The 27,566-nt window shown below is 36.2% G+C and overlaps 1 protein-coding gene across 1 annotated transcript in view; it reads right to left on the bottom strand.

The window, feature by feature from the left end:
- Positions 1 to 14,457: 14,457 nt before the first annotated feature.
- Positions 14,458 to 27,566, bottom strand: part of BRDT (bromodomain testis associated) — a 47,748-nt gene continuing 34,639 nt past the window's right edge. The window contains exons 14-17 of the mRNA XM_027973729.2: positions 24,593 to 24,699; positions 20,426 to 20,631; positions 19,732 to 19,906; positions 14,458 to 14,541 (exon numbers count right to left, since the gene is read on the bottom strand). Coding sequence (XP_027829530.1) covers positions 14,458 to 14,541; positions 19,732 to 19,906; positions 20,426 to 20,631; positions 24,593 to 24,699 — 572 coding nt within the window. The remainder of the gene's footprint in view (positions 14,542 to 19,731; positions 19,907 to 20,425; positions 20,632 to 24,592; positions 24,700 to 27,566) is intronic.

Here is a 27,566-nt window from a genome sequence, read left to right as displayed (position 1 = left end):
GAGCGCGGCGGTGCGTCAGACCCGCCAGCCGGTCCGCGGTCGCCTGCCCCGCGCACGCCTCCTCGCAGGTCCCCGTGCTGCAGCGCCCGGCTCGGGTCCGTTGTCACAGCCCCGGGCTACCACCCTCACGGTGAGCGCTCGGGACGGCCGCGCCCAGCCGCGGAGCGGCGCGCCGCGGACCCCAAGCGCTGCGAGGTCGGCACCGGGTAGGCAAGGGTGGAGAGCCGACCTTCCTCCGCAAGGAGTAAAGCCCCATTTCAAAACAGATAAACTGTGGGGGAAATGAAGGTGAGACTTTCCCAATCCATCCTAGATACTGTGGGAGGAAGAGCCATTCATTTTGACCAGTGTTCATATCCTCTTCTTGCCGCCCCCCCCCAATTTAAGGCCTTCTTTCTGGATCATGGAATTATGGGGCGCATGGGGGAGGGGGAGCAGTAAATGATTTTCATACCACCCGAAAGACATTTCTTTATTCATTCCCAAAGCTCATCTGAAGGTGTTGCTATTCTCCAAGTAGGTTCTGAGTCGTTATATGACCAGCTAGGTGTCTGGTTATAAAGTCAAGCCTCTGGCAATCCCTGGTCTTTTTTCTGTCCCTCTGGTTTTTTCCTTTACAAGAAGATTGTGTAAATAGAATCATGTAGTACTCAACTTCTAGCTTCTGGCTTCTTCCTTTTAGCATGATGTATCTGAGACTCAACTATACTGTTACATATATTGTTTTATTATTATTATTCATCTTTTGTTAGATGAATGTACCATACTTGCTTATGGAACAGTTCACAGTTGAGGTATATTTGAGTTTTTTCCCAGTTTTTGGTGGTTATGAATAAAGTCACTGATGTAAAGTTTTTGGTGGGAAGATGTAAGTTTTCGTTTCACTTGGGTTAACACTTTGAAGTGGGATTGCTGGGTCAGGTAGGTATGCATTTAACTTTATAGGAAACTATCAAACTGGTTTCCAGAGTGGCTGCAAGTTTAATTCACACTAGCGATCTGTGAGAGTTATTGTTAGGTCCTATTCTTGAGAGCACTTAATAGTGTTAAAAAAAAATTCCTGATTTTAGCCATTCTAAGAGTTGTGTAATGTAGTATCTCATTGAAATTTTTATTCACATTTCCCCAATAATAATAATGTTGGGAATCTTTATATACTTGCGTGCCACTTGAATATATTATTCTTATCAAAGCAGCTGTCCAAATCTTTTACCGACTTTTTGGAAAAGTGAGTTGCTTATTTTCTTACTGAGTTTGAAAGTTCCTTATGTATTTTGGATACAAATGCTTTATCATACATCATGTGATTTGCAAATATTTTTCCAGTCTGTCTTTTCATTTTTAAGGACTTCTGAAGAGCACAATTTCTTAAGTTTTATTTTATCCAATTTATCACTCTTCTTTTATATGTAGTAGTTTTGGTCTTGCATGTGAGAAATCTCTACCTAAGTTAAGGTCAGCAAGTGCCCCTCAACCTGTGTTTCCTTCTAAAAAATTTATTTTATATTTTGTATTTAGGTCTGTAATTCATTTTGAGTTAATTTTTGCATAAGATGCAAAGTATGGGTTGAACTTGATGTTTCCCATGTAGATATCCAATTATTTTGGTATCATTTGTTGAAAAGAATATTCTTCCTCTATTAAATTGCCTTTGCACCTCTGTTGAAAATCACTTTATATGTGGGACTATATATTTGAACCCTCTAGTCTGTTTCATTGATCTATATGTCTATATTTTCTTCAGTATCAGTCAGTTCAGTTCAGTCGCTCAGTCGTGTCTGACTCTTTGCGACCCCATGAATCACAGCACGCCAGGCCTCCCTGTCCATCACCAACTCCCGGAGTGCACTCAGACTCACATCCATCGAGTCCGTGATGCCATCCAGCCATCTCATCCTCTGTCGTCCCCTTCTCCTCCTGCCCCCAATCCCTCCCAGCATCAGAGTCTTTTCCAATGAGTCAACTCTTCGCATGAGGTGGCCAAAGTACTGGAGTTTCAGCTTTAGCATCAGTCCTTCCAGAGAAATCCCAGGGCTGATCTCCTTCAGAATGGACTGATTGGATCTCCTTGCAGTCCAAGGGACTCTCAAGAGTCTTCTTCTGCAGTATACACTTGCCTTTTTGTGGCTGTGCTATGAGCCATGCAGGGTTTTAATAACCTGGTCTGTGCCTCCTGCACTGGGGGACCGGTATGATTGTCAGGGAAATCCTAATATGCACTTGTCAAAAGTAGTAAAGTAATATAGTAAGTCTACAACTCATGTGGTATGAGTCCTTCAGCTTTGTTCTTTATCAAAATTGTTTTGGCTAGTTACTTTTCCATACAGATTTTAGTATTAGCTTGTCAATTTTGACAAAAATTGTTGATTGGAATCCATTGAATCTGTTAATCAATTTTGAGAGAACTAATATTTTAACAATATTGAGTTATTCAGTACATTGTTGTTCAGTTGCTAAGTCATATCCTACTCTTTGCAACCTCAGGGACTGCAGCTCGCCAGGATTCCCATGTACATACATCTCTCCAGTTATTTAGAATCTTCTTTGATTTATTTTATCAGTGTTTCATAGTTTTAAACATACAGATACTGGATGTATTTTGTAAGATATATAGCTAAGTATTTCTTTTTAAAAACATATTATTATAAATGTTATTTTTTCAATTCTAGGTACTTAAATGATTTTTTTTTTTTTTTTGGTCTTAGATCCTGGACCTTGCTAAATTTACTTTTTAGTGCTAGTAGCTTTTTGAAAAATTCTTTGGGATGTTCTATATAGATCATCATGTCATTTGTGAATAGAGACAGTTTTATTTCTTCCTTTCCAATATGTTTGCCTTTTATTTTTCTTCACTTATTACACTAACTAGGACCTCCAATACAATACTGAGTAGAAATAGTTAATTTTTGCTTTGTTCTCAGTCATAAGGGGAAATCAGTTATGTACTATTAAGCATACTATTAGCTTAAGTTGTTTTTTTTCCCATGCTGCACAGTTTTGGGGATCTTAGTACTGGGACCAGGGATTGAACCTGCACACTTGGCAGTGAAAGCCGGGAGTCCTAACCACTGGACCACCAGCAAATTCCCTGAAGATTTTTTTTTTTTTAAGATGCTATTTATCATATTGAGGAAGTTCCTTTTTATTTCTAGTTTCTGAGAGGTTGTTTTTTTTTTCTTCTCCCCACAATGGGGGTTGAATTTTGTAAAAGGTTTTTCTGTTTCTCTGGAGATAATCATAATTTTTCCTTTTTAATCTACTGATGTGGTTACCTATAAGTTTTTTATGTTGGACCAGTCATTCATTCCCAGGATAAATCCCAGTTGATCATGAAATAGTGTATTTTTACTATATTGCTGGAATCAGCTTGCTAATATTTGGTTGATGATTTTTGCATCTATATTTTTCTTATATTATGGAATAATGTATATAAAATTGGTATTATTTGTACCTTAAATGTTTGGTAGAATTCTGCAAAAAAGCATGTAGGCCTGGAGTTGTTATTATTATTTAAATTCTTTTTTTAAAGGGTTTAAAATACAATTCAATTTACTTAATACTTACAGAACTATTCATACGATCTATTTCCTCTTTGACAGTTTGTATTTTTTAAGAGTTTTATCCATTTCTTGTAAGTTGTTGAATCTCTGGCCATAGAGTTCTTCATAATATGTCCTTGTTATTTCTTGAATGTCTGCACATCTGTGTGTGTGTGTATCTGTAATATTCTCTTTCACTCTTGACATTTGCAATTTGCATCTTCTCATTTTTATATGGGAGGTCTGGATAGAGGGCTTATCAATTTTACTGTCTTTTTAAAAAAAAGAAACAGCCTTTGGTTTCCTTCATTTCTCTCTCTCTTTTTTTTTTTTGCTTAAGATTTCATTTAAATTTAAATGTAAATGATTTCTCCTCTTCCTATTCTTGCTTCTGCTTTAGATTTGATTTTTCTAGTTTCTTAAAGTAGAAACTTCAGTAACTGATTTGAGATTTTTCTTCTGTTTTAACATAAACACTGAGTGGTAAAAATTTTCCTCTAAATGCCACTGTCACTGCATCCCATAAATTTTAATGTGTTGCATTTTAACTTTCATATAATTCAAAATACTTTCTAATTATTCTTGTGATTTTTCTCTTTTAAGATGGGTTATTTAGAAAAGCTTAATTTCCAAATATTTTGCAGATATCTTTTTAGTATTAATTTCTACTTTAAATCTGGTGTGATGCATTGGAGAAGGAAATGGCAACCCACACCAGTGTTCTTGCCTGGAGAATCTCAGGGATGGGGGAGCCTGGTGGGCTGCCATCTATGGGGTTGCACAGAGTCGGACACAACTGAAGCAACTTAGCAGCAGCAGCAGCTTATGAACTACCTATTCTTGTAAATTTGTCAAGGTTTGCTTTATCCCTCTAAATATAGTCTATTTGGTGAATGTTCCAACTGCATTTGAAAAGTGTATTCTGCTGTTTTTAGTGAGAGTGTAACATTAATGTCAGTTAGTTAAAGATGGTTAGCAGTGTTGTTCAGGACCATTAGATCTTTACTGACTTTCTGCCTACTGTTCTATCAAATGCTGAGAGAAGAATGGTGAAATCTGTCTGTAATGGTGGATTTGCCCATTTCTCTTCTGTCAGTGCTACCGGTTTTGCTTTAGCCAGTTATCTTTTGGAGCATTTATAAATAATATAAAATGAATTTAATAATTACTTTCATTGAAGGGAAAAGAAGAAGGGGGCAGCAGAGGATGAGAGATGGTTAGATGGCATCACTGACTCAATGGACTAAAATTGAGCAAACTCTGGGAGGTAGTGGAGTACAGAGGAGCCTGGCATGCTACAGTCCATGGGGCCACAGAGTCAGACATGAGTTAGTGACTGAACAACAACAAATGCCATATCTAGTGTTCTTCATTCATTGTACAGATACAGGTGAGACCTCTAGAATCACATCCCTTATACCAGAAGAACCTTCTTTAACATTTCTTGTAGTGAAGGTCTGCTGGCAATAAATTCTTTCACTTTTTGTTTGCTTGAAAAAGTATTTCTCTTTCAATTTTGATAACATTTCCAATAGATATAGAATTCTAGTTGACAGGGTTTTGTTTTAGAACTTTAAAGATGTTACTCCACTCATGATTTTTATAATTTCTGATGAAATTTGTAAGTTTGCTGTATTCTTTTCTTCTTTCCTCTCTATTGTGTTATTTTTCCTTTGGGTGCCTCAAGATTTTCTGTTGGTCTTTGGTTTCAGCAGTTTAAATATGATATATCTAGTGTGGTTTTTTTTTAAATCTTATTTAGCATTCTCTGAGCTTCTTGAATTTGTGCTTTTGAGCCTGTCATTATGTTAGACAATAGAAAATACATTGATATATTGGTCTTTGCCTTTGGTTCCTGACAGATAGATCCTGAAACCCTTGTAATTTTCTAAGTGATAAGAGCACTAAGAGCATGTGTTAGTCTAATATTTGGTTTCTGACTCATATCTGACACAGGGCTCTTAAAACCCTTGTAAACTTCTAGTGATAAGAGCCCCAGGAGGATCTTTTGTTTTAATGAGGACTTTCTGAGTGGGCTCCGGAATGGCTCCAGATGGGGGCTGGTCACCAGAAAGATCAAAATGTGATTAAAAGCTTGGAATTTTCAGCTCTACCTCCCTCCTCCAAAGGGGAAAGAGACTGGAAATGGAGCTAATAACTGATCGTGCCTCTGTGATGAAGGCGTTTGGGGAACTTCCAGGTTGGTGAACATATCTCCGTACAGGAAGGTGATGCACCTCCAATTCCATAGGGACAGAAACTACTGTGCTTGGGGCCTTGCCAGACCTTGCCCTGTGTGTCTCATCATCTGGTTCTTCATTTGTGTCCTTTACTATAGCCTTTAATAGACTGGTAAACATAAATGTGTCCTTGAGTTCTATAGCTGCTCTAGCAAATATCTGAATCCATGGGAATCTGATTTGTCTACCTCAGACAAGCTGTGGGTAATGTAGGGATTGTGATTGGCATCTGAAATGTGTATCAGTCTTGTGGGACTGAGCCCTTAACCCATGGGATCTGATACTATCTCCAGGTGGATATCAATACATTAAGAATTGAGTTAAATTGTAGGACACCTAGATGAGGTCACAGAGAATTGTTCATTTGTAGGGAATCCCACACACATTTGGTGATTAGATACACAGCAGGAAGAGCTGAGGGTTTTTCCCTACTAAAGAGAAGGAAAAACTAGTTTTTCTTTTTTCTCAATACAAATTAATTTTAGAGAATTCTCAGCTGATGTCCCTTCAAATATTTCTCCATTCCCATTCTCTCATCCCTTTCTGAGATTCCATTTAGACATATGTTAGACTTTAATATTGCCCGACAGCTTTTGGATATTCCGTTGTGTTGGTCCTACCATGCACCACTTTTTTAGGTCCTTTGCTTTTTTGTTTGAGTAATTTCTTTTAATCTAAACTCAGTTTCACTGATTCTTTCCTTGGCTGTGTTGATTCTATTGATGAGGCCTTCAAAGTCATTCCTCATAACTATTACCATGTTTTTTATTTTCTAGCACTTGTGTTTTCTTTTTCCTATAATTTCTATTGAAATTACCTATTTGATCACACATTGGCTATTTTTCCTCTACAGCTTGTAATAATCATAGTCATTTAAAATTTTCTGATAGTCAACTGTATGTCATCTTTAAGTCTGATTCTGTTGATTGCTTTGTCTCTTAACAGTAGGATTTTTTTTCCTTGCTTCTTTTTAATGCCTTGTAATTTTTTGTTGAAAGACATTTTGTATAAAGCAAGAGACAAAAGTATATATATATTTAAGCTTGGAAATGGACAGTTTTTTCTTTTACTAGCCTTAACGGTGGAGGTGAAATCAATCGAGTCAGAAGTTGAGCTGGAATTGAATTTTATTGTTGCTACAGTTATCCTAAGCACACCGCAGATTTTTAATAGTCTCTGGTGGTACCATGAGGCTAGATCTTGGTTTGCCAGTGATTTTTTTCTCAACAGCTGCTACATGCTTGCCTTTAAGTCTTTATGCTTAGTGTTATACTCTATGCTCTTGCACCTCTGATTGCAGTAGACTGCTTTTACTTGTTACTGAGTGCATTTTATCCTAATGGTAAGAAGCACAGGGAAGTGAGGAGCATTCTCTGCTGTCCTATAATTAAGCCACGTCAGCAGGTACTATGTCTTTGGATATCAGTGATGCCTTCTCAATGATCCTTCCCTGCCCTCAGTGATAGGATATCTCTAATGGTCTGAACCCACAATGGATTTCCTGCACATCTTCCCAAGATTTCAAGTTTTAATTCTATTTCCTTTCCACCAGTTGCAGGCAGTCTTCATATATGCCTTAAAATTGTTAAGAGTTTGCTAGTCTTCCTCCAGAAGCTTAAGCTTTATAATTTTTAGGGAAAATGGGGGAAAAGGTTCTGGGCAGTCTTTGTGCTTTTCCTGCATCTGCTGCTCTGCTCTTCTAGGCCTGCATCAAGAGGATGGCTTACTCAGAACCCTCATCCTGTCCTGTCCCCTCCTAAATCTTTCCTGTAAGTACTGAGGAGGTCTGTGGAGAAGAGCCTGAAAGGGATTACAAATTTCTCTTGTGCTCCCAAAGGTTTTATATTCTCAAGCTAGCACACACCCAGACTTTAGCAATTTGTTACAACTTTCAGATGATCTGTTATTGTTGTTGTTGCCAGGTTATTGACCAACCTAGATAACATATTAAAAAGCAGAGACATAACTTTGCCAACAAAGGTCCGTCTAGTCAAGGCTATGGTTTTTCCAGTGGTCATGTAAGAGTTGGACTGTGAAGAAAGCTGAGTGCTTGAAGAATTGATGCTTTTGAACTGTGGTGTTGGAGAAGACTCTTGAGAGTCCCTTGGACTGCAAGGAGATCCAACCAGTCCATTCTAAAGGAGATCAGCCCTGGGATTTCTTTGGAAGGACTGATGCTGAAGCTGAAACTCCAATACTTTGGCCACTTCATGCGAAGAGTTGACTCACTGGAAAAGACTCTGATGCTGGGAGGGATTGGGGGCAGGAGGAGAAGGGGATGACAGAGGATGAGATGGCTGGATGGCATCACCGACTCGGACATGAGTTTGAGTGAACTCCGGGAGTTGGTGATGGATGGGGAGGCCTGGCGTGCTGCAATTGCTGGGGTCGCAAAGAGTCGGACACGACTTGAGCGACTGACCTGACCTCAGGTAAGCCAGTGCTTATGTCATGTCTCTCCTTTGGTGCATTTATCTTCCTAAATTTCAGGTAACCCTGCAATATTAGCCCTCAGATTAATGTAAGAAAAGTTGCAAATGTAAAGACTTCTGGCTTTTTAATTCATTGTAATGATGTGAGAAGTACTTTTTCCCATTTTCTAGATCCCAAGTAGAAGCCTGATTCCCCAATTTTAGAAAATTTAGATGTGACATATAACATTGTATTAGTTTTAAGTGTACAACACAATGACCTGGTATTTGTATATATTGTGAAATGATTACCAGTGTTATTTTTTTTTAGTTTTGAGTATTACCTTTTTTACACTGACATTTTAAATGACAGTTATATCCAGTCATAAGAGAAATAGAATTTGCATATATTTTATCCAGTGTATTTTTCGCTTTTATGTCATATATGTAGTATGTAGCTTTGTGTACATACCACCAAAGTCAAACTCCATTACCCCAAGGACACCTCACATTGCTCTGTAATAACCATAACCTTGTCCCTAATCTTTGTTGACCACTAATTTGTCCTCCACTGCCAAAATTTTGTCATTTCAAAAGTGTTATATAAATGAAATCATACAGTATATGACCTTAGGGCATTTTTTTTCCTACTCAGGATAATAATTCCTTATAAATTCAAGTTATTGTATATATCAATAATTCTTTTTTTTTTTTTTTTTTGCTGAGTAGTATTCCACCATATGTATATACTGAGAAGGATATGGCAACCCACTCCAGTACTCTTGCCTAGAAAATCCCATGGGCAGAGGAGCCTGATGTCCATGGGGTCACAGAGTCGGACACGACTGAGAGACATCACTTTAAACATTTACCTATTAAATGACATCTGAGTGGTTTCCAGTTTTTCACTATTAGGAAAAAAGTTACTGTGAACATTTATGTACAGGTTTTTGTGTGAATGTAAGTTATCATTTATCTTAGATAAATGCCCAGTACAATTGCTGGGTCATATGGCTTTGCATGTTTTATTTGTAAGAAACTGCAAACTGGTTTCTGCATCGGCTGTACCATTATATTTCCATGAGCAATGTATGAGTGACCCAGTTTTTCTCCATTCTTGCCACTATTTTTCTTTTTTAACCTTTCTGATAGGTGTACATTGGTGTCTCATTGTGGTTTATATGTGTGTCACCGATGGCCAGTGACGGTGAACATGCTTTCATGTGTGTATGCCATATGTATATTCTCTTTGAGTAAATTTTATGTCTTTTTGCTCACTTTCTAGTTAAAAAATTTTTAGTTGTTTGGAAAGTTCTTTATTGTATTTATTTTTGTCAGATAAGTGGTTTGCAAATTCTTGTTCCTAATCTGTAGCTTTTCATAGGACAAAAGTTTTAATTTGAAGAGATCCAATTTATCAATCTCTCATTTATGGATCATGCTTTTGGTATGAAGTCTAAAAGAAAATCTTTCTAACCATAGCGCCTTAAAAGATTTTTTTTCCTGTTAGTTTTATGGTTTATTTTACACTTAAGTTCAAGATGCATTTTGAGTTAATTTTTGCATAAAATCTGAGATTTAGGTTGAGATTGTTCTGGGTTGGGTTTTTTTTTTTTTTGCTTATGGATATCTAGTTGTCTGAGCACCATTTGTTGTAAAGGCTATCCTTCCTTTCTCCCTCCACTGAATTGCACCTGTCAAAAATCAATTGTGCAGATTTTTATGGTTCAACTTCTAGGTTATTTATTTTAGTCCCCTGATCTCTGGTTTCTTGGTTACTGTAGCTTTATAGGAAGTCTTAATATCACACAGAATGATTCCTCATGTCATTCTTTTTCGGGTCAATATTTAATTATTTTAGTCCTCTTCCCATTCCATATACATTTTAGAATAACCGTCTATGAAAAACTGTTGGGTTTTTGATGGGGTGTGCTTTTGAGAACTGATATTTTACTCTGTTGTCACTAATTTAGGTCTTTCTCCTTTGATTTGTTCATAAGCATTTTGTACTTTACAGCATACAGTTCCTGTATGTTTTCTTAAGTGTATACCTAGATATTCCATTTTTTTAGTTTTCACATTCTCATTAGCATATAGAGATCAGATTTTTGTATGTTGACTTTGTATCCTGTGACCCTGCTTAAATCATTTATTTAACTATGGTTTAACATTTCTTGGGATTTTTTTTGTGTAGAAAGTCACATGCAAAAATTCATTAGCTATTCAGTTCAGTTGTCACTCAGTCATGTCTGAGTCTTTGTGACCCCATGAATCACAGCATGCCAGGCCAGCCTCCCTGTCCATCACCAACTCCTGGAATTCACTCAGACTCACGTCCATCGAGTCAGTGATGCCATCCAGCCATCTCATCCTCTGTCATCCCCTTCTCCTCCTGCCCCCAAACCCTCCCAGCATCTGAGTCTTTTCCAGTGAGTCAACTCTTCACATGAGGTGGCCAGAGTACTGGAGTTTCAGCTTTAGCATCATTCCTTCCAAAGAACACCCAGGGCTGATCTCCATTAGCTATTACTGAAAGCTAAATTTATTTAGAAACTGTTTAACATTATAGTTACCCCCCAAAATAGTGTATGGTGAAATACTGCAGCCGTTTTCCTTAAAACTGGAATTATAAATGATTCCTGCTTCCATTATTTAATATTTTGGAAAATTAAAGCTAAAGAAATTTAAGGAAAAAAACACACCAGAAACAAGAGTTTTATTCATTTCCAATTTGTATGACTTGGGCTTTGGGGTTGATAATTCTTTCCATACATTGTGGGATTTGGTTTGCTAGTGTTTTGCTGAAGATTAGAGATAACAATTTGCAGCTTTTACTTATTTTTAGTACTGTCTTGGATTTTACTGTCAGGGTAATACTGGCCTCATTGCTGCTGCTGCTGCTGCTATGTCGCTTCAGTCGTGTCCGACTCTGTGCGACCCCACAGACGGCAGCCCACCAGGCTCCGCCGTCCCTGGGATTCTCCAGGCAAGAACACTAGAGTGGGTTGCCATTTCCTTCTTGGGAAGTATCCTTGTTGATAGAATTTGTCCTATTGACAGAAATACAGAATAGGCCTATTTCTGGAAGAGACATTTTCTGAAATAGATTTTTTTCCTGTAAGAGTATCTTTTATATTGGTACTAATCCTTTAAATGTTTGGTATAATTTTTCAGTGAAATCATATGGGCTTGGTGATTTTTTTCAGAAGCTATTAATTATGAATTAAAAAAATTTTAATGGTATACAGCTATTTAGATGATTTCATATTGAGCTTTGATGGTTATATTTTTTGAGGAATTGGTCCGTTTTTTCAAATTTATGAATATAGTTATTTGTAGTATCCCCTTGTATCTTTTTAGTGACTGTAGGATCTGTAGTGATTTGTGCCTTTTTCTTGGAGGTTTATGCCTTTCTCTAACCAACTTCGTGGCTGCAGAGCAGGCAATAAGATTAATAAAGACGAGTTTTGCCAAGTAATTCAACAAAGAATGGAGCAACAGAGTTGAGAGTATATGCAAGGGAGCTATTATTAATAATAATATACTATAGACTCTGGGTAAGTGAGGGAGAGAGGGGGAGAAATACTATGAAAGGCACTAGGATTAAAGGACTGTTATTGCTAGAGTCACAGCCTATCCAAAGTAAGAACAGATAAGAGCAATTATTGAGGAATTAGGATGCTTGAAATTGAGACTAAGAAGAGTTACAGTTGTTGGCAATGACAAGGGAGTGGCTAAAGTTGAGGAGCTATCAAGATCATTAGCAGAGAACTCAAGGGACTGAGAAGTTGTCAACTAAGAGAGTGACAGTGAAACAGAGACTAAGATCTCTGGGGAATAAGGAGGAGTGAACCAGGGATGGTAAGTGACTATGGGTAGTACTGTCTGATGATCATGAAAAACTTAAAACCTGGGGTATTTAGGGAAGGAAAGAATAGTAGCACTACAAAGGCAAGAAAACTGTCAGTGAAAAAATAGGTGCTAATAGTGAGAGCCTGCAGGAGACAGCCAGGATTCAGTTAGAGCAGTGGTTCTCAAACTTGAGTGTTTAACTATAGGTTGCTGGCCCCCATACCAGAGGTTCTGATTTAGTGAGTCTTAAGTCTGAGAATCTGCATGTTCCCAAATGATGCTGATGAAGCTGGTCCATGGACCACTCTTCCAGAACAACTCAAGAAAAAAAGAGGAAAAAAAAAGCAAAAAGGTTGATTATATAGATAATATTGTTAACAAGTAAAATCCATGCAAGAAGTTAAGAGAAGTCAAGCGTTTTTTTACTAAGAAATAATGTACAAATTGAGGAAGGATAAGTTATACATCAATATTTTCTCTGCAAAACTGACTTAAACAAGCCTACCAAAATTTTGTTGACCATCCACACTGTGCCAGATCTCTTACTGATTGAGCAAAGATTAAAATGTTAAATTGGTTAAACTAAACACTGATAACTATAACATAGCTCTCTGTAAGGGATGTTCCAAAGGTTTATAGAAAAACTTTAAGTAAACCATTTAATGTAAAAGGATATTAATGAAGCTGAACTTTCTTTTTGGATGTAGACAAAGATCATTCACTGAGCAGTTTTATTATTTAAAGGCAGTTGTTGAAAGAGTTAATGTGTATTTGACAGAGTAAATTCTTTAGTATTTTTATTTAGTATTTCTATTCTCTTAAAAATGGAAAATTTCCCATAGATCTTAAAAGCATTACATAATAAATATTTAAATGAACCAGAAAATATTGAAAGGTCTAAAGAAAAAGAAAAGAAAACAAAACAAATCCCTATAACCCCATCACCTAGAGGTAACCACTATGCATTTCTGATGTATCTAAGACTACATATATATATATTAGAATATATAGATATATAAAAATTAGACTATATATAAATATAAATTAGAATATATAGATAAGTCCATATGCTCTTTTAGGAAAATAACAATGCGTACTGTTTAATATATACATACTAATTTCTTGTTTAAAAATATAGTATAATATGTATGACTATGACTTTTATTCTGGCTCTTTCATGAAGGTATTCACCACCATTTCAGCCTCTAGTTAATCGTATTTTTAAAATGGTTGACAGCTTAAAGATATTTCAAGAAATTATCATATTGATTATAAAAATAAATAAAGCCAAGAAAACTTTCTCTTTCTCTCTATAATACATATACACTTTGAATTTTTACTTTAGATGATACTGGAATAGTGCCTGAATGTTACAAGAGTCCAAATTTTAAAATACATGAAGCTGATATACATAATTTATACATAATTCCAACTTGAGGGTGATGAAACAAAATATTTCACAGATTTAAATACTTAGTAAAGTAAAAATTTAGACATCCATTGCTATCACATGCATATTAAGAAATGTATAGATTCTTAAAGACACATACATAATTAATATTCACTGTTATTTTGTCTCAAATTTAACATCTTTCAAACCATAGATAATAAATATAAATTTTGAATATAGAACCAATAGAGAATCTTATGAAATCTGACACTCAAAGAAACCAGGTGTTATTTGTTAGAGGTTCGAAATATTTCTGAAGGCAGACAAATATCTGTTGTAAAAGTTACAAACTCATGGTGATCATTTTGTAATATACAGACATGTTGAATCACTATGTTGTACACCTGGAACTAACACAGTATTACAGATTAATTATACTTCAATTTTAAAAAGTAAATAAAATAATAAATTAACAAAACAAAACAACCCCTCTTGTAGGCCCCACATTTTGCCACCCAGAGTCATTTAAAGAAACCCAGGCAGAATCATGGCTCATTGAAACATTATTTACATTACAAAAGGGTCCTATACTCCAAAAAAGAGGCCTGAACTCCATTAAAGGACAACTCCCTGTAAAAAAAAAAAAAAAAAAAAGTTAGAAACTCAACAAGAACTCTTTTTTTGATCTCTATATCAAAACAAGAACGGACCATCTTTGAAACAAGAAGGGACCATCTTTTGGGATTTTCATTGCTTAGATAGGACCTATAATATATAGTAGAATATTGGTAAAATGAATAACATTTGGGAGTTTATTCAATTTTTAGGTATCCCAAACTATAAAATTTCCTATAAATGATGTCATTAAAAAAATGAACATATAGTTAACAAAAAATGTAACTGAAAATTGTTTAATCATCTTAGAGCAGTCAAAATACAATATAAGTTGGTATCTTGGTGTTGGAAAGCAATCATTTTACCATTTGCTTTTTAATCTTTTATAATTCATTTAAGTTGATGGTTAATCAAAAAACTGAGTTGTAATCAAAGTTGTTTTCAAACATTGTCATAATGTCACTTTGAAGAGTCATATCAATGGTACCAGCCATCTGTAGAAAAGAAGAGAAAATATAAATGTTACTTAAAAAGTTTATGCCTTCATTGTATTACATCTATATAAGAAAATGATAATGCAATATTTGGAACACAGAAAATCAATGTACTTCATTTAACATAATGAGTTTGTACATAACTTCTAATTTCTGTTCAACTACTGATTTTTGTTAAAATATCTTTCACATGATAAATAAAAATTAAAACTTACAAGAGCACAAAGAACAAGTTTAACTTATCTCTCCAAGTAAGAAAGTTCTCAGTGTTAATCTACACGTGAACTAAGATTACATGGTTTGATGTATCTCTCTAACCAACACAGGACTAGACACACAAAATTATTTTCTGAATGAACTAGTATCTTACCCCTGTGAGAGAACTATAATATGTAATGTTAAAGTCATGATTCTGCCTAATACTGTGTAACCTAAGGCAAATTACCTAACCAAGTTTATTTAATATACAGGTATTTATGAAGAGCAACCAGACTGAATGTATAACATTCAGCACAGTTTTGTTTATTAAATGCTAAAAAACTAAATAAAATAAGCTAAAGTATAGGAAAAGCTAAATTAAGACAAAAGAAACAAATGTTTTCTTACTATACTCTGAAGACTTCTCTAAATGTCCGTGAGACACAAGTTAGTTTTTGCCACATGTAAAATGACACCAACTATGAAAGTTCAATTTTTTTTTTTAAGACCAGTGAACAGTAACAGCTCACAGTAGTAGCACCAGTTTGTAACCAGTTGGTTGACATCCTGGATGAGAATCAGTGTTCTTTGATTATGTGGGAAGATTTGGAATTATGACTTGGCTACCAAAAGGATATTATTTAATAATAAGTTGTGTGATTCTTAAAAACTATGAAAATGTCTTTAAATACGATTTAGAGACAAGGGTAAATTCTTAGATCTTAACCCCAGCTATTTTCCTAGTGCCAGCTATTAGGATACAAAATGTCTAGCCCAAGCTAATAGTCCTCAGAAGTTCTATTTTAATGCTCCAGTGAATGTTGGATACACTGTCCTGGTTTAAATATCACTGATACTCTTATCTCTAAGTATCCAGACTTACCACAAAGTTCCAAAAATATGTAATGAAACTTGTTTTATTTAAAAGTACTTTATTTTAGATTATCTTCCATCTTGACTAAATCTGAATTTGTGGATATTGATTGATGTCAAACTGGATACTGCCTGTACCAATTAACCTTAGATACCACAATTTAAATATTAAAGCTTTCTGCAGCTGACTCTATAACCTGGATATTCCTTTTTCGGTGGTCCTAATATACACTTCAACCATTCAAACTTAAGATCAAAACTTGGGTCAAGGGAACTGGCAGAGGAGAGGCTCTCCTAGGGAGCTTATGCTAGATGTCAAGTTATTGCTGCCATTTACAGTACCAGTCTGGTCCAGAAGCTGCAGCCTAAGAGTCTGGAGTGTCAAGAATGATAGTAGGTAGCTCCAAAGTCAAGTTTTTAATTGTCAAGCTGCTAGAGGTGGCACTTCTAGTCACGTTTCAGTGGGTTCCAGAAAAATGCTTGGATTTTAGAAATACCAGATTACCTAGTTGGGTTGTTGGGTAGCAAGAAGGTTGCTGAGATATCACTTGTGGGTAGCTACAGTCAGGCTCTTGTGAATACCAAAAGGAAAAATTCCTAGGTCACTAGAGAAATACTTCTAGTAAAGTACTACTTAAATTTTAATAAGGAACTTCAAAAATATATATAAAAATTTGCTCTTTAAATTTATTAAAATTCAATAAAATGAAAAATTAACTTTCTTAGTTGTATTAGCCACGTTTTAAGCCCTTAATAACATGTAACTAGCTGCTATTATAGTTGATTGAGTAAAGCACATTCCTATAATTGTAGAAAGTTCTGTAACAGGGATCCCCAACCCCCAGGTCACAGACTGGAGATTATGGAGTAGACTGGACATAAGCAACACACTTCAGACGTCACTGTCTCCCATCCCGAGATGGGATCATCTAGTTGCAGGAAAACAAGCTCAGGGCTCTCACTGATTCTGCATCTTGATGAGCTGTACAATTATTTCACTATATATCACAGTGTAATAATAATAGAAATAAAGTACATAGTAAGTGTAATACACTTGAATCATCTGGTAAGCACCCCACCCCCACCCCAGTCTGGAAAAATTGTCTTCCAGAAAACTAGTCCCTGGTGCCAAAAAGACTGGGGACTGCTGTTGTATAACAGCATATTGCTCTAAAGCAAACTCCATCATATGTTACAACACTGGTCAACACAGTTTGTTTCTGTCTTCACATTATAAACCGATAAAACTTGTGTTTTATTTCCTAGGAAATTCATTTGTATCATAATCAATACTACCTGTGTGCCTGTGTGCTCAGTCACTTAGTCATGTCTGATTCTGTGACCCCATGGACTGCAGCCCACCAGACTCCTCTGGTCCATGGAATTTTTCAGGCAAGAATACTGGAGTGGGTTGCCATTTCCTTCTCCTGGGGATCTTCTAGACCCAGGCATCAAACCCTGTGTCTCCTGCATTGGCAGGCGGATTCTTTACCACTGAGCCATCTGGTAAGCCCAGTCAACACTAAAGACAAAAGCCAATGACTTTTTTCTTCTGGAACTAGTATTTCTGTATGACCTGTGAATTCACATGACCTTTCCAGGATTACAAAAATATCCAGCAGTCAACAAGATAAAATTTATATCTGGCATCAATGGTTACCAGGTTAAGTAAAGAAAGAGAAAAACATTATCTGTAAAGGAGATTAATCAATCAATTGAAACCAACATGCAAGTGACAAATATTAGAATTAGCAGAGAACCCATTAAACAATTATGATAATTGTATTCTATTTGTTCAAAAGTTTAATAGAGTTAACTAAAAACATTAAAAATACCCAAATCAAACTTCTAGATATGATGACTATAATGTCTGAGATGGGACAACTTCAAGTGGTCTGATTTCAACTATACAACATTCTGGAAATAGCAAAACTATGGCAGTAAAAAGATCAGTGGCTGTAAAGGTTTAGGAGGGAGGGGTGAACATAAGGAGAACAGTATGTCATTATACATTTGTCAAAACCCATAAATTACAACACAGAGAGTGAACTCGGATGCAAACTATGGACTCTGCTTGGTAAACCAAGATTGACAATGGTGTGGCAATGTTAATTCATAGACTGTGTAACAAATGTACCACACTAATGTGGGATGTTAATGGTGGGAGAGACTGTGTATTGGTAGGGGAAAGGGGAGGAACATGTGGGAACTCTACTTTCATTCAGTTTTGCTGTCAATCTAAAACATTTTAAAAAGAAAGTACTAATTATCAAAATTAATGAAGAACAAAGGCCAAATAATGATATTTTCAGATGTAAAATAGCTGGAAAAATTCATCACCAGTTGACCTATACCACAAGAAATGTTAGAAGGAAGTCCTTAAAGGAAAAGGAAAATAATACCATTTGGAAATCTAGATCTAAATGAATGAAAAACACTGCAAACGGTAACTAGACAAGTTTTTTTTTAATGTCACTTAAAATTTGAGAGATAATTTGACTGCTTAAACAACAGCCTAAAGGCTGGGAGGGAGGAAGTGGAACTACACTATTTTAAGGATATTATACTAAATGTGAAGTGATGTAATATAAGTTGAAAGAAGACTGTGACAAGCTAAACCATCAATATATGATAAACCATAAGGCAACCACTAAAGTAACAAAGAGTTATAATAAGCCAATAAAGAAAAAGAAGGAATCATAAAAATGCTTATTAATCTAAAAGAGTGCGGAGAAAAAAAGAACAGATGACACATAAAAAATAAGATGATGGCCTCAAATGTAACCATATCTATAATCGTATTGAATGTAACTGGTTAAACATTCCTGTAAAAGGCAGAGATTGGATTTTTTTTAAAAGGAAAGACTATACTATAGGTTGCAAGAAAATAATTTAAAATATGAAGCACAGATAAATAAAAAGGAAGGAAAAAAATTTTGCACCATGCCAACACTAGTCTTAAAAAAGGTGAAATTGTTATATATCAGAGAAAACAATATTATGTGGAATAAAAAAAGTCATTTTATAATGAAAAGGGGTCAGTTAATCAAGAGGATATAACAGTCCTGTATGTTTATGCACCTAAGAACAACTTCAAAATACAGGAGATAAAATTGATAGAATTGCAAGGGTAAAAAGCCAAGCCTATAATTATATCATCATAGGTACCAGTGCCCTTTCTCCATATTTGATAGAACAGACAGGCAGAAAATCAGCAAGAATTCAATAGACTTGAAAAAACATTATCAACCAATTTGTCCTGTTTAATGCCCTACCCAACAGAAGCAGAATGCACATTGTTCTAAGTGCATACAGAATATTTACCAAGGTAGATCGTAATCTGGGCTATAAAACAAGTCTTATTAGTGAATTTAAAATAATTCAAGATGTTGTGTGTTCTCTAACCACAATGGAATTCAATTAGAAATCACTAATTTTCTATTATTTTCACTAGCTAGAAAATTTCCAAATATTTGGAAAACTAAATAACACACTTCTAAATAATCCACAGATAAAAGGAAGAATTCTACACTTTTTATATATTAAGGACACCTTAAACAGAAATTTTGTTTTTTTTGGTTTCCAGTTTCATCAAGGTATAACTGACATATAACTTGATGCAGAGTTGAACTAAACACTGACTAAGATGGCATATCTTTTGGCCATAATTCACAGGTAGTTTATAGGTTTTTCAAGAATAACAACAATAAGTGATTCTACCTTTGTGCCAGGCATTTTCAAATGTGCTTAATACAAGTAAATTCATTTCACCTTTTACCTTTACAGATAAGGAAATTGAGGCACAAGGAGGTTAAATGAATAGCCCAGGCTCTAAGGTCTATTTAATGGAAGAACCAGGATTTGAACCCAAAGTTCAAACCCAAAGGCTTGAGGATTGATACTCTATTATTATACTATGCTTGTGTCATTTGACTATGAGATTTTAATTTTACTCTCTTAATTTTAGAATGAACTTGATCCTCACTAAAGAAGTTAACTCCTCACACTAAAGAGGTAATTGTTACTGAAGAACCACCTAGAATACATCTTTGAACATGTAAAGACACTGCTCTGTTAAATCTTTCCTTTGTTAGATTCAGTAAACTAAAATTCACTTACTGCTTCTCTTCTCCTACGCTCTTGCTCTTTCTCTCGTGCTAAATTTCGGTCTTTCAGAAGCCACAGTTTGCCTTTATCTTGAGCTTCCTGTGACTGCTGATCTTCTTTTTGTTCTTCTCCAAGACACTTGTTTTGCATTTTATTTGGAGAAGATTCTAGAGTGAAGCCATGGTCCCTTAAGAAACAGTAAAGTGAAAAGTAGGTTTCAAGTTCCTTAAAACTTTTTATAATGAAGATACATTGTCAAACGACAAATATAAAGCAGTGTTCTAGATGTCCTTCATATGCTATGACATTATTTTTTAATATTTCTGATGTCAAATTTTACATAGGGCAATATATGTTAACAAAGGGAAGGTTTTGGAAAATTATGACCAAAGTTTACCATTATCTTCTTATACATAGAATGGAAACAGTAATAAGACATTTCTGAAAAATAATGATACCATTATAATTTAGTAATATTAGTATTTTTAATAGCTTCTTTAATCACTTGATTATTTATATCCCCTTTAAAATAGGTATTACTACTTAATTTTTAAAAAATCAGTAAAAATTCGCTTTTCTAAATATAATTTGCTCCGTGGTCTACTAAATAGCTGAATATAGTCACTTACAAAAAAGAAATTTAATATATTTTTAAAATACATGTCTGTATCTCCCAAAGTCTACACTAATCCAAATAATTACAGACCTCTGATTTTCTTGAAATACTTTTGGTTCCTTTGTATTCTGTTCCAGATGCTTCCGTATTAGTTCCTGTGTTCGAGCTCTTACTTCCTTTTCTATTGCTGCTTTTCTAAACTGGTTGAAGAGCTCATCTGATGATTTCAGTACACCTGATGTTTTGACTGGTTTGCCTAAACTTTTCCAAGAATCTGCATTCTTGATCTTTATATCCTAAAACAAATATTTGATTCAGTATACATCTAAAGATGTCAACTATCTGAAAGAAAAATATTATTTTTGATAAAAATTAAAAATAAAGATTCCAAAAGCTTTAGGTAATTTTACTAAAGTTAAAGGTTACTAAAGTAGAAAAAAATAGGATAATAGATTAGCTAAATTCAGTTATTCATCTAATTAAAACATCTAGTTATCTATTCATCTAGTTATTCATGCAAATTAAAACAGCATGCTTGACAGTTATTTCAATTTAATATGAAACATATGTTAAGGGTATGAAATCTATAAAGAATATAAAAATTAACTGGTCACTGTAATCAAGACATTTATGAACAAGGACCTACTGTATAGCACAACTATAATCAATATCCTATGACCATAATGGAAAATGTATGTGTGTATGTATTATATATATATGTATATATGAATCATTTTGCTATACAGCAGTAATTAACACAACACTATAAATCAACTATATTTCAATACAAAACTTAAGTTACAATCTTAAAAAAAATTATAATTCTATGCAAAAACAAAAGCAAGTATACAAGTGATTAATCAGAGGCAAAGTAAGATGATGGCATAAAGACTGTAAGAAGTAAGAATGGTACAGTATTTGTTGAAAACCCTCTGACATAGCTTTGTTTTCCTTTCTTTGGTATGAAGAAAAGAATTAACTGCTTGTGATCGCTGTTCTTAACTGAGACAGGCCAAGGTAAAGATCAGTGGCTGACCAACAGAAATTTATGCAGTTGAAAATCTTCCGGTACTGCATTTTTTCAAAAAAAGTAAACTTTTAATAATATATTTTATTAAAGGAGTCAAACATCCTTCTTCACCCCTAACACACACACACACCCACCTTCACCATTGGTCACCCAGTTGTATTTATGAAGTCTTTCTTATATGTTGCCAATAAAACCTGTTTTTGTTCCTACCCATGGAATGGGCTAAATACTAGTTTCACACTTCACTTTTCTACCGAGTCAGTTAAAGAATATCGCCTTCAGATAGAGACATGAAACATAACAGGTAATACATGGTAGTATCAGTTCAGTTCAGTTGCTCAGTCGTGTCCGACTCTTTGCGACCCCATGAATCACAGCACGCCAGGCCTCCCTGTTCATCACCATCTCCCAGAGTTCACTCAGACTCACGTCCATCAAGTCCATGATGCAATCCAGCCATCTCATCCTCTGTCTTCCCCTTCTCCTCCTGCCCCCAATCCCTCCTAGCATCAAAATCTTTTCCAATGAATCAACCCTTCGCATGAGGTGGCTAAAGTACTGGGGTTTCAGCTTTAGCATCATTCCTTCCAAGGAAATCCCAGGGTTGATCTCCTTCAGAATGGACTGGTTGGATCTCCTTGCAGTCCAAGGGACTCTCAAGAGTCTTCTCCAACACCACAGTTCAAAAGCATCAATTCTTCGGCACTCAGCCTTCTTCACAGTCCAACTCTCACATCCATACATGACCACAAGAAAAACCATAGCCTTGTCTAGACGGACCTTAGTCAGCAAAGTAATGTCTCTGCTTTTGAATATACTATCTAGGTTGCTCATAACTTTTCTTCCAAGGAGTAAGCGTCTTTTAATTTCATGGCTGCAATCACCATCTGTTTCCACTGTTTCCCCATCTATTTCCCATGAAGTGATGGGACCGGATGCCATGATCTTCGTTTTCTGAATATTGAGCTTTAAGCCAACTTTTTCACTCTCCTCTTTCACTTTCATCAAGAGGCTTTTTAGTTCCTCTTCACTTACTGCCATAAGGGTGGTGTCATCTGCATATCTGAGGTTATTGATATTTCTCACAGCAGTCTTGATTCCAGCTTGTCTATCTTCCAGTCCAGCGTTTCTTAGTACGAAATAAAGGGAGGATGAAACCCTGGTCTCTGGTTTTGTCCTTAAAATGTCTATTTAACTGCAATAAAATTCTGGCAGATCCTAAAACAGGAAAGTTCATATTTGGGCTTGGAGTATGGGACAGTTTTTCAGATATTACAGAGAAGAATACGATTTTGACATGAGAATGGAAAGCATTCCTCACTAAAGGAAGAACATAGGCATATGCTTAAGACTGAAAAGCTAAATCGGAGTCACAGTGTAAAGGTGCTTAATCTTCATTTTGAAGTCAAAGCTAGAAACTATTGAAGGTTTCATATATAATAATTATATGATCAGAGCAATACATCAAGAAGTACAGTTAAAAGAATGTTAAAAGCAGAACGGGGACTTCACTATGGTACAGTGGATGAGAATTTGCCTGCCAATGCAGGGGAAATGGGTTCAATCCCTAGTCTGCGAAGATTCCACATGCCACAGAGCAACTAAAGCCGTGTACTACAACTACTGTGCCCATGCCCTAGGGCCTGCACGCTGTAACCTACAGAGCCTGCATGCTGGAACTACTGAAGCCCATGTGCCCTGAGTCTGTACTCCACAAGAGAAGACAATGCAATGAGAAGCCTGGGCACCGCGATGAAGACCCCAGTGCAACCAAAAATAAATAAAAACAGATTCGAACAAGGAGGGTTTCAAGTTTGTCTGCAGTTATAAATATTACAGAGAGCTTACATTGAAGGCAATAAGGCCTGGTCTATGAGGTAGAAGTGGAAAAGGAAACATCTTGAATATAAAACCGAGAGTTTAGCAATTTCTTGACTTCAGGAGACTGAGAAATCAAAAAGGATTAGAACTCACAGGATGCCAGGTCTAGAAGTATATATTTGAGTCATCTGCAGAGAGACTGTAACTGAAATCACCACAGTGGATATTCAGAGAGAGAAGTAGTAGAAGACCCTGATTTCCTCACACCATCAACACTTTTGGAGGGATGCAGCAATTTTAGACATCATTGGTTCTTCTGATGGGGCAAATTACAGGGATGGGGCAATAGCTAGATTCGAGGTAAAATTAAGGCACTGCTTTTCAGCTGAGGGTGATTCTCCTTTGCCCAGGGAAGACATATGGTGATGTCAGTAAAGTTTCTGGTTGTCACATATGGGTGAAGAAAAGGGTGTTACTAACATCTAGTGGGTAGAAGTGAGGGTCCCTGTGAAGCATCCTACAATGTATAGACCATACTCTCAACAAAAACTTATCCAATCCAAAATGTCAATAGGAAATAATGGAAGGAAGGAAGGGAGAGAAAAAGAGGGCATATGTGAATATCTCATTCATGGTCAGTTTCTGACAATTAGTTTTGAGAGTCACTTTGATTTTAAGGAGATCAAACCAGTTCTCCTAAAGGAAATCAACCCTGACTATTCATTGGAAGGACTGATGCTAAAGCTGAAATTCCAATACTTTGGTCATCTGATGCAAAGAGCCAACCTCACTGGAAAAGACTCTGATGCTGGGAAAGATTGAACGCAAAAGGAGAAAGGGCAGCAGAGGATGAGATCATTAGATAGCATCACTAACTCAATGGACATGAATTTGAGTAAAATCCGGGGCATATTGGACAGGGGAGCCTTCGTGCCACAGGCCATGGGATCACAAAGAGTCAGACACAACTTAGTGACTGGAAAACAACAACTATATTCAAATGGCTAGAATAGTACCTGATGTATCTAATGTATCCCAAACATCTAGAATACTTGTTGAAAGACTGATCAATGTGTGGTCTGAGATTAAGTGCACAGAAGACTCCATGAGGAAATCACCTACAATAGATTGTAAAAGCTAGTTTTATAACATGTTTTAAAATAAGGATAGCTGGCAAATACCAGCATTCTAGAATTTAAAATTAAACACAAATATGAGGACTGATGGTAGAGGGTGGGGAAAGGTGTTGCTCACAGTTTAACTTTGTTTTTTAACAAATAGGCAAAAGTTAGTCTTAAGAGATCCAAAATTCATTCAAATTAGCACTTAAAATACCTCTGTGCCATTTCTATATTCAATTGTAAATTTCTTTAAGATCTGTGAGAAAAAAATAACATCATTCTTACCTTTTGCACTGGCATTTGACCTTGATACTCTGATTCTAACATCACTGTGTCATTATCACTGGACTGAGGCATCACCGTTAGGCCATTCAGCAGTTGTTCAGAATCATCTAGATGCACACATTTTTACAACAGTACAGTCAAGTTAATATATTTCATCTTGATTCTCCACAATTTGACATTTTCCCCCTTTCTATGTTAGAAACTACAAAAACACAGTTTTTTTATGCTTCTTAATTTTGGGGTATCGTTAGTTGGAGAATTGTAACACTGTAAAATAAACATTTTTCACTTGAAATTTTACCTCCCTGTATTTCTTTTTCTTTTTTTTTTTTGGCTGGGGTGGGTAGTCAACATAAAGTATAGCTGACATTTTGGATGATTTGCCTTGGAAATGAATCAAAAAGCGCATCTGTTATTTTTGATATTGACTCAAGTACTGCATTTCGGACTCTTATTGACTATGAGGGCTACTCCATTTCTTCTAAGGTATTCTTGCCCACAGCAGCAGATATATATGGTCATCTGAATTAAATCCGCCCATCCCTGTCCATTTTTGTCCACTGATTCCTAAGATGTCGATGTTCACTCTTGCCATCTCCTGCTTGACCACATCCAATTTACCTTGATTCATGGACCTAACATTTCAGGTTCATATGAAATATGGTTCTTTATAGCACTGGCCTTTACTTTCACCACCAGACACATCCACAACTGAGTATCATTTCTGCTTTGGCCCAGCTGCTTCATTCTTTCTGGAGCTATTGGTAATTGGCCTCTGTTCTTCCCTAGTAGCATATTGGACACATTTTGACCCAGGGGGGTTCATCTTCTGGTGTCATATCGTTTTTCCTTTTCATACTGTTCGTGGGGTTTTCAGGGCAAGAATACTGGAGTGGGTTGCCATTTCCTCCTCCAGCGGACCACAATTTGTCAGAACTCTTCACTATGACCTGTCCGTCTTGGGTGGCCCTGCACGGCATGGTTCATAGCTTCATTGAGTTACACAAGCCCCTTCGCCACGACAAGGCTGTGATCCATGAAGGGGTTTACATGCCATAATAAGTGGAAGATGATCAATGTATGGCATACCTGAGTAAATAGGAAGTCTGCTCCAAGCCTATTGCTGAAAGCTGAGGATAGAGGGGATCCTACTTTAGTAAGCCTGTGCTTCAGAATCTGGCTAGAAAAGCCTGGAGTAAAGTAAAATGATAAAGGCTTAAGGATGTAACTCAGAGTACTATCAATATATACAGCAGGCAGATAAATGTAGGTATCTGTAAAGAACATTCAGAGATGTAATGATCAAGAGAACAGTGTCAAAGAAGCCAAGTATATCAAGGATCTGACTGAAAAACAACTTCATAGGAATGCCCTCTGGAACCTTAAAACACTACAAAACTCATCCTTCATCAGACATCTGTTATTCATCTGTGTTCCAGGTCTCTCAAACTGGACCCATATCCAGTCTTGGGTTATGGACTGAACCCCAAAGCATATACACTTTTAGTTATTAAAACTTGGCATATATTCATCTTTTGAAGACCTGCTCACTCAACCTTTGTGCTTTCTTTCAACTTTTCCCTTTTTCTATCACTTAGTTTTTCTCTACTACTTTAATAGCTTAATTTTTAGCCTTCTTCTCTGGTCTCTATTCCCCATCCCTCCAACTACCTACACAATACTGGCAGATTAACTGGACTTAAGCACAGACTTTATTCCAGAAATCTTCATTGGTTCCCCACTAACTATACCATTACAATTAAGTCCAAGGTCTCTAGAAATCAAGGTTCTTTATGACCTGCACCTAATCTATTGTCCAAAAAGTTCCTTTGGTTTTCAAGTAAAAATAGAAGACATTTTTCATTTTCACCAAGAATTTTATTGAACAACATATTCACCATTTTGTGCTACTACCTTCTACCATTTTTCAGGTGACTTCATAATTTCATCTTCCCAAAACTTTTTGTCTTTTTGGAACAATGAACTGTTCCAGCTTATTTTTATAGTCTTACAGGGAATTGAAATTTTTTCCATTAAGAGAATTTTGTAAAGACCAAAATAAATGGAAGATCATGTCTTTTCTGAGGTTCCCAGGTGGCACAGTGGTAAAGAATTCCTGTCAATGCAGGAGACTCAAGAGATGAGGGTTTGATCCCTCGGTTGGGAATATCCCCCGGAGTAGGAAATGGCAACCCACTCCAGTATTCTTGCCTGGAAAATTCCATGGTCAGAGAAGCCTGGCAGTCTACAGTCCATCGTATTGCCAAGAGGCAGACATAACTGAGCGCACACACACATGCACGTGTGTGCTATATGTTAATTCCAGACACTTTATGTCAAGTGCTGTTTTCAGTTGGTCTCACTGGAAGCAGTACTCCTTGGAATTAATCATTTGGTTTTCTGGAAGGAGCTCAAAATAGAGGATGCCCTTCCAATCCCACCACATATACAACATCACCTTCTCTAGATGAAGACCGGTCTTTGGTATGGTGGGCAGACCACCTGCAATGCAGGAGACCAGGTTAATCCCAGTGCTGGTTCCATCCCTAGGTCAGGAAGATCCTCTCAAGAAGGAAATGGCAACCCATTCCAGTAGCCCCGCCTGGAAAATCCCATGGAAAGAGGAGCCTGGTGGGCTACAGTCCATGCAGATGCAAAAGAGTCAGACACAGCTTGGTGACTAAACAACAACAAATACAGAAATGTTCATCTTTCAAGGCAGGTAATTTCCACCTTCTTCACCTCCCTAAGTTTTACTTTCATTTCTTTTAGGGCAAAATATTTTTACTTTATACCAAAGATGAGCACAATAAAGGACCAAAATGGTATGGACCTAACAGAAGCAGAAGATATTAAGGAAAGGTGGCAAAAATACACAGAATATACAAAAAAGATCTTCATGACTCAGATAACCATGATGGTGTGATCACTCACCTAGATCCAGACATCGTGGAATGTGAAGTCAAATAGGCCT

The sequence above is a fragment of the Ovis aries genome, chromosome 1, assembly GCF_016772045.2.
Source record: "Ovis aries strain OAR_USU_Benz2616 breed Rambouillet chromosome 1, ARS-UI_Ramb_v3.0, whole genome shotgun sequence".
NCBI lineage: Eukaryota > Metazoa > Chordata > Mammalia > Artiodactyla > Bovidae > Ovis > Ovis aries.
This window is presented reverse-complemented; position numbering and strand designations above follow the sequence as displayed.